This window comes from Monodon monoceros, unplaced genomic scaffold, assembly GCF_005190385.1.
Source record: "Monodon monoceros isolate NGI ecotype Baffin Bay Population unplaced genomic scaffold, NGI_Narwhal_1 Super_Scaffold_15, whole genome shotgun sequence".
NCBI lineage: Eukaryota > Metazoa > Chordata > Mammalia > Artiodactyla > Monodontidae > Monodon > Monodon monoceros.
In genome coordinates, this window is record NW_021703771.1 from 62085209 (window position 1) to 62099146 (window position 13938).

The following is a 13938-nucleotide window of genomic DNA, read 5'->3' on the forward strand; positions in this document are numbered from 1 at the left end:
AATTCATGTTTCTAAATATAGGATGAGGTTTGTACTACTCATACAAGCTTGGTATTCAAGCTTATCAAAAACCTGAACTTATGACTAAAAATAAAATGGTTTTATCTCCCCGGTGAACAACTTGGATTTTCAACTAAGGTTGCTAAATATTTGAACCACATTTATTGATTCACTCCAAAAAAAAAAAGTTTTCCCTGTCAAAACCCAAAGTCATAAAGTCAGTTGCCCACATGTCAACTGTAACCAGCACAGGAAGCTATAAATCATAAAGATACAGACCTTGAACTGTGCCAACATCTGTGAAGAACAGGAAATATTTACTGTTCATTTAATAACCTGATCATGTGGGTTCTGTGTTATCAAATTCTCAAAGAAAAATTAAACTCCAGATATGACACAGCATATTAAAAATAAAGCAGAGTCACAAATGTGGTCAACAGATCATCCTTTCAAAGTTTTAAAATGAAAAGCTTTTGAACCATTAATTTTATCTCCTCCAGAACAGAGCTCTTCCTCTTCTGAAAGAACCTGATATTCCAAATCACAGGCTCTCAAGAACACAAACTCTCTACCTGTCTCTCAGCTATCTGTTGGATGGTACACGCTGCTCTGAGTCTGCATCCCAGAGAGTCTATGAGGTTACAACCAAGTTACTCTGAAAATCTCAGTGCACTTGGAGATAAAGCAGTGATCAAAGAAGAGCTGCTGAAGGACTGAACTGGTAGAAGCAGAAAACGTATTTGACTAAAGAGACTAATAAATCTCTCATTTTAATGAATAAAGCATTAAATCAAGTTTATATGAATGGGATAAAGGAATAATATTTTGTATATTCTGCAGACCAATCTTTAAAGTAGACCCCAAACACATGCACTTATATAAAAGTAAGAAAAAAGAACCCACCCATGTCAGAATAGGACTTACCTATTTGTTTCTATTTTCATCCTTCCAAGCTGTACATTCAGCGATCGGTGAGCACTCTGGGAGTCGTGGGATACAGTAGAACTGAGTGTGCTCACCCCTGAGGTGGCCACAGCATCTTCAAGGACCACATGAGGTCTTCGGACAGTTTGATTTGAAGGCTGTTCTTCATGGTCATCTTCTGCATCCAAGTCTTCTTGATCGGCGGTATCACTCTCAGATGCGAGGCTAAAATGTGGCCTCAGTTCTGTTAAGCATATGATCAACAACACTGTTAATGAAATAAGAATGATTGCTTTAATTTCTTAAGACATGAATGTCATCTCCCCTGCTATCAGTAAGAGATGTATTCCCAACTGCTTTTCCAGAAGTGATGACGGATTTCTGCACATTACTTCAGATTTGTTTTTCCAGTGAATTTGCAAAATTCACAAGATGTATAAACTCAGAATGATCTAACTCAAACAGAAGAGAAACTTCCACGCTGCGCATAAGGTACGTGGGAAATATGTTAAAATCAGAAAGCAATTATATAAAAACCTGTTAAGAATATAAAAATTTGTTTACACAATTAAAATTCGTATTTTCAATTATATAATATCTGGCAACTATTAACTCACTTAGAAATGAGGAAATTGAGATATAGAGAGATTGTATAAACAAAAGTAAGAACACAGAATGCTTTTTGCTTGTAACATTCAAAATGTAAGGGGGGGGCGTGTACTGAAAATGCCGCACAATGCTTATATTCATTCTAGAAGACTATCTACTTTTGACTATTGGGTTAATTTTTGGTGTGTGCCCTACCCTAACCTGTTGACTAACCATTGAAATCTAAAGTGTAAAAGTTACAAGTCTCCAGCTTAAAAACACTGTATGACACGAGTTCATCTGCATGTCACTTCAGAACTGGGGTGATACCTTCCCATGGGAAAAACTATTAAATTGGGATTAGGTTCTCAAAATGGCCCCCCAAAAGGAATTACATTCATAATTTAAGTGAAATCAGGGTAGCAGAAATACTGGGTCTTGGTTCCATATGCTATGACACATGGAACTTTTTTTTTTTTGAATGAAAGATTCTTTAAATTCTATAGTCTTTTACAACTTTCAAAAGTTTCACACACATGATTTTATATAATCCCATAATAACCCTTATTTTCCCTCTACCCTCGCATTGCCCCTCCCCCCTTCCCTCTCCCCACTGGTAAACACTTGTTTGTTCTCTGTATCAGTGAGTCTGCTTCTTTTTTGTTTCATTCACTAGTTTGTTGTCTTTTTTAGATTCCACATATAAGTGATAATAATATTTGTGGAAAGTTTGTATTTGTCTTTCTCTGTCTGACTTATTTCACTTAGCATAATGCCCTCCAAGTCCATCCATGTTGCTGCAAAGGGCAAATTTTCATTCTTTTGTGTGGCTGAGTAGTATTATACACACACACACACACACACACACACACACACACACACATCTTCTTTAGCCATTCATCTGTTGACACCTTGGCAGTTGTAAATAACGTTGCTATGAACATTGGGATACGTGTATCTTTTCAAATTACTGCTTTTGTTTCTTTTGGATATATCCCCAGGAGTGGAATTACTGGGTCATATGGTAGGTCTGTTTTTAGTTTTTTGAGAAACCTCCATACTGTTCTCCACAGTGGCTGCACCCATTTACATTGCCACCAACAGTGTAGGAGGGTTCCCTTTTCTCCACCTCCTCGCCAACATTTGTTATTTGTGTTCTTTTCTAATTTTTTAAAAATTTATTTATTTTTGGCTGTGTTGGGTCTTCGTTTCTGTGCGTGGGCTTTCTCTAGTTGCGGCGAGCGGGGGCCGCTTTTCATCGCGGTGCACGGACCTCTCACTGTAATGGCCTCTCTTGTTGCGGAGCACAAGCTCCAGATGCGCAGGCTCAGTAGTTGTGGCTCACGGGCCTAGTTGCTCCTCGGCATGTGGGATCTTCCCAGACCAGGGCTCGAACCCGTGTCCCCTGCATTGACAGGCAGATTCTCAACCACTGCGCCACCAGGGAAGCCCTTTTTTTTTTTAATTTTTTTTTTTTTTTTTAATATTTGTGTTCTTTTTAATGACAGCCATTCCGACAGGTCTGAGGTGATGTCTCATTGTGGGGCACCTGGAACTTTCATTAGATCACAGAACCCACCGAGAATCTGATGAAAGCCAATGGAGATTCTCCCCAGAAGAGAAGCACATTCATACAGCATTTTCCCTGGATTTCCTGAGGGCTCACTGACTCCCTGCAGCCTGTTCCGAGCGTCTGTGAACCACAGGTTAAGAGCCCCTGTGCTGGGGGAGGGCTCTTAAGTGGGAGGGATGCAAGACCCCTCCCACCACTCCAATATAGCCGTATGGCAACCAAAGGGCCTACCCATGGCCAAATCCTCCAGGTAACTTTTCTTTCTTTGCTTTACTGACCTGTGTATGGTATTCTCCTTTAAATCTTCTCTTCGTCAGAGCCTTTTTGTCTACTACCTGTCCCTTAAAAGCTGGAACCTGAATTCCATTCTTCAGTTTTATGTTTCTACTTAACTCTCCATGGATGAGCTCATTAAAATCTATGAGAGTAAGTACATGTGATGTGTGGATGACAATCTAGCCTGATTCTGTTACATCCAATACCTCTAAATATTCCTGTGCAGGAAGCACTTCAAATTCAACGATCTAAACAAGAACTCATCTTTTGCTCATAACAAAAGCAGAGTGCCCTTTTTAGGGCCAGGTTTATGTAGCCCTGACTTCCTTTACCAATCTGTGTTTATTTTCAATTTTTTTTTTTATCATGGTGAAACAATGCATGACATAAAATGTGCCATTTTAACCATTTCTAAGGGTACAGTTTAGTAGTGTTAAGTATGTTAACATTATTTTTCAACTAATCTCCAGAACTTCGTCATCTTGCAAAACTGAAACTCGATACTCATTCAACAATTCTGCATTCTCCCCTCTCTCCTGTCCTCGGCAACCACCATTCTACTTTCTGTGTCTATGAATTTGACTGCTATTGACACCTCGTGAAAGTGGAATCATGCAGCATTTGCCTTTTTGTTACTGGCTTATTTCACTTAGCATACGTCTTTAAGGTTTATCCATATTGTAACATGTGTCAGAATCTCCTTCCTTTTCAAGGCTGAATAATATTCCATTGTATGAATATACTACATTTTGTTTATCCATTCATCTATCATTGGACACTTGTGTTGCTTCTACCTCTTGGCTATTGTGAATAAAGCTGCTATGGACTTGGGTGTGCAAATATCTCTTTGAGATACTGCTTTCAATTCTTCTGAATATATACCCAGAAGAGGAATTGCTGGAACATATGGTAGTTCTATTTTTTTTTTTTTTTTTTTTTTGCAGTACGCGGGCCTCTCACTGTTGCAGCCTCTCCCGTTGTGGAGCACAGGCTCCGGACGTGCAGGCTCAGCGGCCATGGCTCACGGGCCCAGCCGCTCCGCGGCATGTGGGATCCTCCCGGACCAGGGCACGAACCCGTGTCCCCTGCATCGGCAGGCGGACTCTCAACCACTGCACCACCAGGGAGGCTCATGGTAGTTCTATTTTTAATTTCTTGAGGAGCCACTATACTGTTTTCCATAGTGGCTGCAGCATTTTACAGCCTCACCAATAGTGCACAAAGGTTCTAATTTCTCCACATCCTCACCCTTTATCTCTTAAGGTTAACCAAGCTCCACCTCTACACTGCTTTTTTTTTTTTTTTTGCATTATCTCCTTTCTCCTTCCAAAATTCTATTTCCTAGATCATCTATAGTAGGTGTGACTCAAAATCAGGTGTTTAAGTTTCGTAAGCCTGGCACCTGGTATAGGTGCTAAGACATATTAGTCTCTCAAAAAATGTTGGCAGAGTGGAAGTTATCCTACTAGGATTATTTGCATTTATAAGGGAACAAAACAGTGAAAAAAATCTTACTTTAAAAATAATTTAAGAGAGTTCAATTCTATATTAAATTGGAGCAAGAGTAGGCCTTTTAAATTTTCTGAATTTTTTCTCATGGTCTCTAAACTGAAATTTTAAAAACAATTTAAAAGTTTTATTGTCCTGCTGAATATAATCTCACTTTGGGGGAAGGAAAATTTCTGATATTTATTATTACATTTAAATGTTCCCTTACATTCCCCTAACTCTGTACACTTTAAATTATCATATATTATCATTTTACTTATGTGCAAGTGACTAAAAATTTTTCTCAGTAATTAGAAAAAAGTAGAAAATTGTAGGGACTTTTCTTGTGGTGCAGTGGTTAAGAATCCGCCTGCCAATGCAAGGGACACGGGTTCAATTCCTGGTCTGGGAAGATCCCACATGCCACAGGCAACTAAGCCTGTGTGCCACAACTACTGAGCCTGGGCTCTAGAGCCTGCAAGCCACAACTACTGAGCCCGTGTGCCACAAGTACTGAAGCCTGTGCACCTAGAGCCCGTGCTCTGCACCAAGAGAAGCCACCGCAATGAGAAGCCCACACACCGCAATGAAGAGTAGTCCCTGCTCGCCACAACAAGAGAAAGCACGCGCACAGCAACGAAGACCCAATGCAGCCAAATAAATAAATAAATAAATTTATTTAAAAAAAAATTGTAAGTGAATGCAATACTTTGTTATTTTGGTCTTTCAATGGTGGCTCCCTGAGGACACATCATCGAATAGACATTGTAAAACATGCAAATGAGACAGAGCATCTGGTCTTTGTCCTCAAAGAGATAAGAACCTAAAGGAGAACTAGGGCAAATATACAGAAGAGTCATAAAAGCATGTACAAAGATAGCATGTGTCAGCCAAGTGTCAGGAGAAAGGCAGGGACCCAGGGGACCCTGGAATGAGTGGATGGCATTTAAGCCCATGTGTGGGAAATTAGAGTGGGTGCATGTTTCCAAAACAGCAAGACAGGATGAAACAACGATATTATTCCCACCTCCCTACCCTCCCACTCCACCCCAACTGGTTAATTCCCCAGAGGAAAATAACTAGACCAAGCTTCTTTTTTTTTTTTTTTGCGGTACGCGGGCCTCTCACTGTTGTGGCCTCTCCTGTTGCGGAGCACAGGCTCTGGATGCGCAGGCTCAGTGGCCATGGCTCACGGGCCCAGCCGCTCCGCGGCATGTGGGATCCTCCCGGACCGGGGCACGAACCCGTGTCCCCTGCATCGGCAGGCGGACTCTCAACCACTGCGCCACCAGGGAAGCCCTAGACCAAGCTTCTTTAACACAAGGTATTTCTGATGCCTATTAGGATCACAATACTTGTCAGAACGACGTATGATCCTTGCATCAAGCACTGCATATAGTTTACAGTGCTGGTCATTTTACATTAATGTCTACATGGGGCACGACTGATTCAGCTTCACAACTGGTAGTAATACCAAGTGCTCTCACAGTTTAAACAATTAGAGTTTCTACGAGAAGTGTGCCTACACTGTCGATTCTCTCTACCTTAGCACTGCCAACACGATCTCACGCTCAGCATTTCTCCATCTGGTCACCCACAGCCAGACTGTACTTGAGGAGTAACAACAGATACTTAACGTTGCCAGTAATCCACAGGCTGATCCTTGATGACAAGTGGGAAAACAGCCTGAGAAAAAAAAACTCTTAAGGGGCTTGCACTGTACTCTCTGTTCTGTGAGCTCTTTTTCAGAAGAAAGAAGATTGAACACTTTATTTTTTACTTTTCATTGTGAAATAGTTTTAGGATAACAGAAAAGTTGCAAACACAGTACAGAGAGTTCCTGTATATCCTTTAGCAGCTTGCCCTAAACTTAACATCTTACGCAACTTTGGCACTATTAACAAAACCAGGAAGTTAACTTGGATACAATAGTATTAACTAATCTATAGACCTTATTTGAATTGCACTGGTTTTCCCAAGAATGTTCTTTTTCTGATCGGGGATCCCACAATGCATTAGTTGTCATGTTTCTTAGTCTCTGCCAATCTGTGACAGTACCCTAGCATTTTTTTCTTTTTAATAAATTTATTTATTTATTTTTGGCTGCATTGGGTCTTCGTTGCTGTGTGCAGGCTTTCTCTAGTTTCGGCGAGCGGGGCTACTCTTCATCGTGGTGCGCGGGCTTCTCAGTGCAGTGGCTTCTCCTGCTGCAGAGCACGGGCTCTAGGTGCACAGGCTTCAGTAGCTGTGGCACGGGGGCTCCAGAGCCCAGGCTCAGTAGTTGTGGCGCATGGACTTAGTTGCCCCACGGCATGTGGGATCTTCCCGGACCAGGGCTCGAACCCGTGTCCCCTGCATCGGCAGGCGGATTCTTAATCACTGGGCCACCAGGGAAGTCCTAACCCTAGTATTTCTTTATCCCCCATGACCTCCTTAGTCTTGAGGAGTACTGGTCGGTTTTTTTTGTACTGTGTCTCATTTTTATTCACTTATGTCTTGTCATGATGAGGTTGTGGCTCTGCACTTTTGACAAGAATACCACAAATGTGGTGTTGTGCCCTTCTCAGTGCATCATATCAAGAGGTACATAATGCTGATGTGTCTTATTACGAGTGATGCTTACCTTGATCTTTTGATAAAGGGGGTGTCACTGTTTTCTCTTTGTAATTAGTAGATATCTCGTGGGGAGATCCCCCAAGACCATTCAAATATCCTGTTTCTCAGCGCACTTTTATCTACTGATCTTGACAGCCATTGATTGTTCTTGCTTTTGCAATAATTACTACTGTGATGTTTGCCTAATGGTGATTTTCTATTTCCCTCATTCCTTCTACATTTATTAATTGGAATTCTACTAAAAAAAAAGAGCTGGTGGGCTTCCCGGGTGGCGCAGTGGTTGAGGGTCCGCCTGCCGATGCAGGGGACACGGGTTCGTGCCCCGGTCCGGGAAGATCCCACATGCCGCAGAGCGGCTGGGCCCGTGAGCCATGGCCGCTGAGCCTGCGCGTCCGGAGCCTGTGCTCCGCAACGGGAGAGGCCACAACTGTGAGAGGCCCGCGTACCGCAAAAAAAAAAAAAAAAAAAAAAAAAAAAAGAGCCGGCCCTTCTCCTCCATATAGTTATTTATTTAATTACTTATATCAGTATGGACTCATGGATGTTTAATTTATTCTATGGGCTATAATCCAACACTATTATTCTTTTATTTTAATTTTTGCTTAATTTGTTCTGGCTTAGACTTTGGGGAACTCCTTCAAGCTGTCTCCAGTGTCCTTTGAATAAGCTTCCATCCCTTGGGGGCACTTCATTACTTTCTGCCATCACAGTATGTTCCAAGTTCATCTTGTATTTCCCCTGCCCTAGGCCTGGAAATCAACCATTTCTCCAAGGAGCTCTGATTCCTTTTATTAGAGAATGGTGTTTAGAAACCAAGATCTGGGTTCTCTCAACAAACACATCTAGGAAAATGTATGTATTGATGATGGTATACTTTTGAATTTGTTGGTTTCTTTAGCATGTTTTTTAAATTTTGGTAGGTAAATTGTAGTATTTTGTCATCTAAAAGGAATTTTTATCAGGGGACTATAAAGAGAGACATTTTTAGTGTTTCTTTGAATCTTAATTGTATAACAAAATCTTTAGGGACATTTGGAAATTTGATGGAATTGTCAAATGCTTGAAATCAATTCCTCTTCTTCATATATTTCATCATTTATATGTTGGTGTACAGTGTACATTGTCTTCCCCTATCCCGAGAGGAATATAAAAAAATACTTTCTTAATGTAATTCTCTAAAATTTCCACTTCTTATTTTATTTTAAAAATTATTACTATTTTTTTGGCTGCACCACACGGCTTGCAGGACCTTAGTTCTCCGACCAGGGATTGAACCCGTGTCCGCTGCAGTGGAAGTGCGGAGTCCTAACCACTGGACTGCCAGGGAATTCCTTTTTTTTTTGGTCCACTTTTTAAAATGCTTCCAAACAGTCATTTCAGTTGTCATCAGAGACCCCTAGCGGCCTCAAAGAAGCCAATTCACAGTGGAAGGACAAATAACTTTCCTTAGCAAATCCTTTGCATAAAGAACGTGCCTTGCTCTGCACATGGCTGGGTTAAAGCAGTGCCCATCACAGGGACACCCATGCGAGGAGACATGCCTCGCTGCACTGTCCCTGTCACTCTCTCTAAACTTAACAGTGTTTCACCTACAGTGTGATAATCAGTGTGCTTTATAAACTTTATATTTTGGAAGAATTTTAGATTTACAGAAACACTGCAAAGATTATACAGAGAACTCCCGTATACCTTCCACCCAGTCCCCCCAGTACATCTTATGTAACTATGGTACCTCTGTCAAAACTAAGAAATTAACATCAGTACAGTACCAACTGTATTAACTAAACTACTGACTACTTTCAAATTATGCCAGTTTTTCACTGATGTTCTTCTTCCTATTCCAGGATACAATTCATTGCATTTAGGTAATCCATTTTAAAAGGATTTTTTTTAACAAAAATTAGATTAACAGTTTATTTATATGCTAGTTAAATTATTTCAAAGTATAATCCCTCTCTCCTCTCCTCATTTGAGCATTCTTAATTTAGGCTACTACTGGATATAACTCATGGCTTATACCTATCGCTTTTACTGATACACACCTAATCTCTCTCACCTCTTGTATCTTTTGGGTTTATAACCCCTCTTTGGTACATTTCCCACATCCAAGCTTATTCCAGTGATCAACCATCTAAACATAAGTATGTGCTGACTTCCTTAGAGCATTACAGTAGGTTTCCATCAGCTTTAGATTCCTCAGGTTCACATCCAACCGCTAGTCATGCATTTCAAAGGCTCTCTAGGATTTTTTTCGAAGTTCTGCAAATATTTTCACACTAATTTGTTATAACCAGGTGAAACTCATTTACTTATTGTTTCAACCAATATTTATCAGGAGTCTATTACTTTCCAGGCACCATGATGGACAGTGTGCTTAGCACAGAAGAAAATAAAACAGACCCTCTGATGAGGGAAACAGCTATTAGACAAGAAAATAAAAGGAGTTTCTGATTGATTCAAGTGTCGCCAATGAGGAAAAACCATTTCCAGGGAGAGAGAGTGATGCGGAGCCTACTGTAGACTTCGGGGTTGGTCAGGACTCTGCAGAGGCATGCTGTAAGGTACAAGAATGCAAAGGTAGGTGGCAGGAGGGACGAGGGGTGCAGGTGCGCTCTTTAGAGGAAGAGCATGTTCAGGGACGTTAAAACTTCTTCCATTCCTTCCTTTCATAAGAAAGAAAGAAGTTAATTCCTCACTCTCAAACCAAACAAGGTATTCTGAGAGAAGAGGGGGAATTCCACAACTCAGAAGAGTTGATGATAACTTAAAAGTTTGTGGTACCATTTATAAATAACATAAAATTTAAAATGTTTCATACTTATATTTTTAGATTTCTATTTTAGAACACTTTATAATACATGTAAAATTAGTACAATAGAACATGTTTCTAATTCGTATATCTAAATCAATCTATTTCTCTATCCATATCCACACAGCACACACACACACACACACACATACACACACACACACACACGTACGGTGGAAGAGCTCTGCTTAAAATTTTTATTAATGGGTACACTATCAAAACACTTTGGGGGCTTCCCTGGTGGCGCAGTGGTTGAGAGTCCGCCTGCCGATGCAGGGGACACGGGTTCGTGCCCCGGTCCGGGAAGATCCCACATGCTGCGGAGCGGCTAGGCCCGTGAGCCATGGCTGTGGAGCCTGTGCTCCGCAACGGGAGAGGCCACAACAGTGAGAGGCCCGCGTACCGAAAAAAAAAAAAAACACTTTGGAAGATTGTCTTAGAATATGAATACATCTCTCCCTTACTCCATAAAACCTGGTTTCATGAACACTACCCCTTTTGTATCTCACTGCAAACACAGCTGGGACCTGTCTAGCCCAGTGATTTCTAAACCTGGTTGTGTATCAAAATGACCTGGAAGCTGGATGAAAATCAGGTTCCTGGGCTGTATCCCCAGCAGATTCTCACCCAGTCTGGGACGAAGCTCTGAAAGCTGTAATTTAAAGAGCTCCTTACATCACACAGTTCATTACATCACTCAATGCACTGGCAGGTGTGGGAACCATTGGTAAAGGATGACATGGGAATATGTTTTGTGGGCACAGATATCTGTATATTGAAATGCATATGTATTTGGGTCACCTGTATAGTTTTCTCTTTGTCTTCATATCCAACTATGCTCTTTAAAGACAAGGAAGCAAGTCTTCCTCATTCATAGTAAACGTTTTGCTGGGTGTACCATTGCTCAGACTATATGCACTAGATAAATATTATTTGGTGGCATTGAAAGATTAAAAAAAAAAAGGTTAACCTGGTCTTAAAAACAGTGAGGAGACACCATAAATGATAATGAACAGTAATTGAAAATATCAAACACTAAATATTTACCAAGTAATTAAGTATTTCTGACCTGGAACCAGAATGGTAATGGCTGTCTGCACCGCCTTTCGGATGATACTGTCTAAGGCAAACATCCAGTGTGGCTTGATATTATGGTTCCGAAGAACTTTATTGACCTGGGGGAAGAGAGTGACGTTTGGTCTACTTTAATGTTTAATCGCAAATAACCTAGCTGATGCACACATCCGGACGACATTCCATCAACAAAAATAACTAAAAGGTCTCTTTACCTTGAATGGTGGATAATTTCTTTATCAGCGGAAAACAAATGCAAAATTGCCACTTCAAAATGAGGTCTGGTGACCCTCATGTAAGCAAGTGAGATACACCATTTAAATGAAAGGCAATCGGGTTAAATGGGAATGTTGCCTCTTTGGGACTCAGAACCTGTAGCTTCCGCCTTTCACGATGTCAGCAGATTGGATGGAGGAAGCGGTAAAGGAGGAAAAAAAGAGTCCAAGGGGATTTAAATAAAAGTAATTGCTATTCTTAAACGTTATAACTGCTGTTTAACACAACCAAGTGCTGCAGCGTACCCTGGTGACTTGGAAACACCAGTAAAGGGGGAATATGAGCACATACATGCTACCTACAGATGCACCACAGTGCACACCTTGTTTTCCTTCCCACGCTTCCGTATATCTTATTTTTTTAACATCTTTACTGGAGTATAATTGCTTTACCTTTTTAAACGGGGGAATAATCTGCCAAACTCTTCCAGAAAAGCTGTTCACATTAAAAACCTTTGTTGTCAGGCTATCTTTTTTTAGTGACTAGTAATATTTCACATATTTAAGTAGACACTGAAGTAGATATATGCATTACCTTTCTTTTTCTTTTTAAAAATTATGGTAAAATACACATAACATAAAATTTACCATCTTAACCATTGTTAAATGTATATAGTTCAATGGCTTAAGTACATTCACATTGTTGTGCAAGCATCACCACCTTCCATCTCCAGAACTCTTTTCACCTTGCAAAACTGAAACTCTACACCCATTAAACAACAATTTCCCCTTGCCCTCTCCACCCAGCCCCTGACAACCACCATTCCACTTCCTGTCTATGAATCTGACTATTGAAGGTATCTCACATAAGTGAAATCATACAGTATTTTTGTGTCTGGCTTATTTCACTTAGTGTAATATGTCAGAACTTCCTTCCTTTATAAGGATGAATAATATTCCATTGTATGTATAAGCCGTGCATGTTACCTTTTAATTTTTATTTATTTATAAAAATATTTATTTATTTGGCTGCACTGGGATCTTTAGTTGCAACATGTGGGATCTTTAGTTGCGGCATGTGGGTTCTTAGTTGTGGCATGCACGTGGGATCTAGTTCCCTGACCAGGGATCAAACCCGAGCCCCCTGCATTGGGAGTACGGAGTCTTAACTGCTGGACCACCAGGGAAGTCACCACATTACCTTTTTAAAAATAACTTTTATCATAAGGCTAAGAGAGGCTTATCTAAAATTTGAGTTAACTCCACTAATTTCTGGTTGACACGGGCATCTAAGAAAAGAGGCTATTTTCCCAACAGGGCTCTGACTCGAGATCTAAGAAGACGCTGGGGAGAAGGGGACCTAGCTGTAATCTCACACCAAAAGCTGGAGCTCCAGTTGCTCATTCCTGCCCTTGGTCCATCTTCATCAAAATCCCCCAGTTTAGACGGCAGTCTGTCTGAGGAATTCCTCAGAATAGTTGCTCCTAAGGAAGCGAACCATTGCAAGGTTCCCACCTGTTCTAGGAAGTCCTTTCAGACTGATTTTGTCCTGGTACTTTCATAAAGGACTTGCCTGTTTATTTGACAAATGCGGGTATAACATTTAGTAACTAAGAATATTTCTCTCGAGGGTCACAAATAGTAAATGGAAGAGGGGTCCTTTATCACCACGACCAGCTTCTCATAGCCCTTCATTAAACAGTATATTATATCCGGCGCATTCTTTGGATTCATTCCCATCCTGGACAGTGAGTGAGCAAGAACGGGGTATGTGTGTGTGTGTGTGTGTGTGTGTGTGTGTGTGAGAGAGAGAGAGAGAGAGAGAGAGAGAGAGAGAGAGGGAGACCTGGCCTGTGGCCCAGGATTACAACTTACCCACTCTCAATCTGAATTCCACTCGCCTATTTGCCTTCCAGTCTCTAGGCTGGAAGCCAAATGTGTAGGCAAGTACAAAGTCACTAAATTATTTCATTTGGTTTGCAGATGGCTGGGGCTCGCTAGTTACAGAGTGAGTGTGCCTTTAGCATTTAATATTAGTGATAGGCTTTGCTCTCATTTTCCATGACCCCAATCGAGCCAGGAGCGTTGCCCTGCCCACAGTACAGCACAAGACTGAGCGGCTAACACAGAGCTCCTGAGAGCACAAGTGGCCACTGAAGGATTACAATTTGGTTTTAAATCAGGGATCATTTGATGCACCAAATGCAACTGTCAAGACATCGCCTATGTAGGAGCAATAAACACATTAGGAGTGAGTCAGTTTGGGGAATTTAAATAAAATTATGCACAGTGCTTCCCTATTCACACGACAGGCACTGTCAAGAACTCTCTCTCTCTCTCTTTTTTTTGAATTTTATTTTATTTATTTTTTATAC

The 13938-nt window shown here is 40.9% G+C and overlaps 1 protein-coding gene across 5 annotated transcripts in view; it reads right to left on the reverse strand.

Moving 5' to 3' along the window:
• Positions 1-13938, reverse strand: part of MAP3K5 (mitogen-activated protein kinase kinase kinase 5) — a 207597-nt gene that overhangs the window by 7765 nt on the left and 185894 nt on the right. For 3 of the 5 annotated variants that reach the window (XM_029223392.1, XM_029223389.1, XM_029223394.1), the window contains 2 exons: positions 11344-11449; positions 925-1192 (listed from right to left, as the gene is read on the reverse strand). In XM_029223392.1, the coding sequence (XP_029079225.1) occupies positions 925-1192; positions 11344-11449 (374 nt within the window). The remainder of the gene's footprint in view (positions 1-924; positions 1193-11343; positions 11450-13938) is intronic. The other 2 variants (XM_029223390.1, XM_029223393.1) reach the window with 1 other exon arrangement.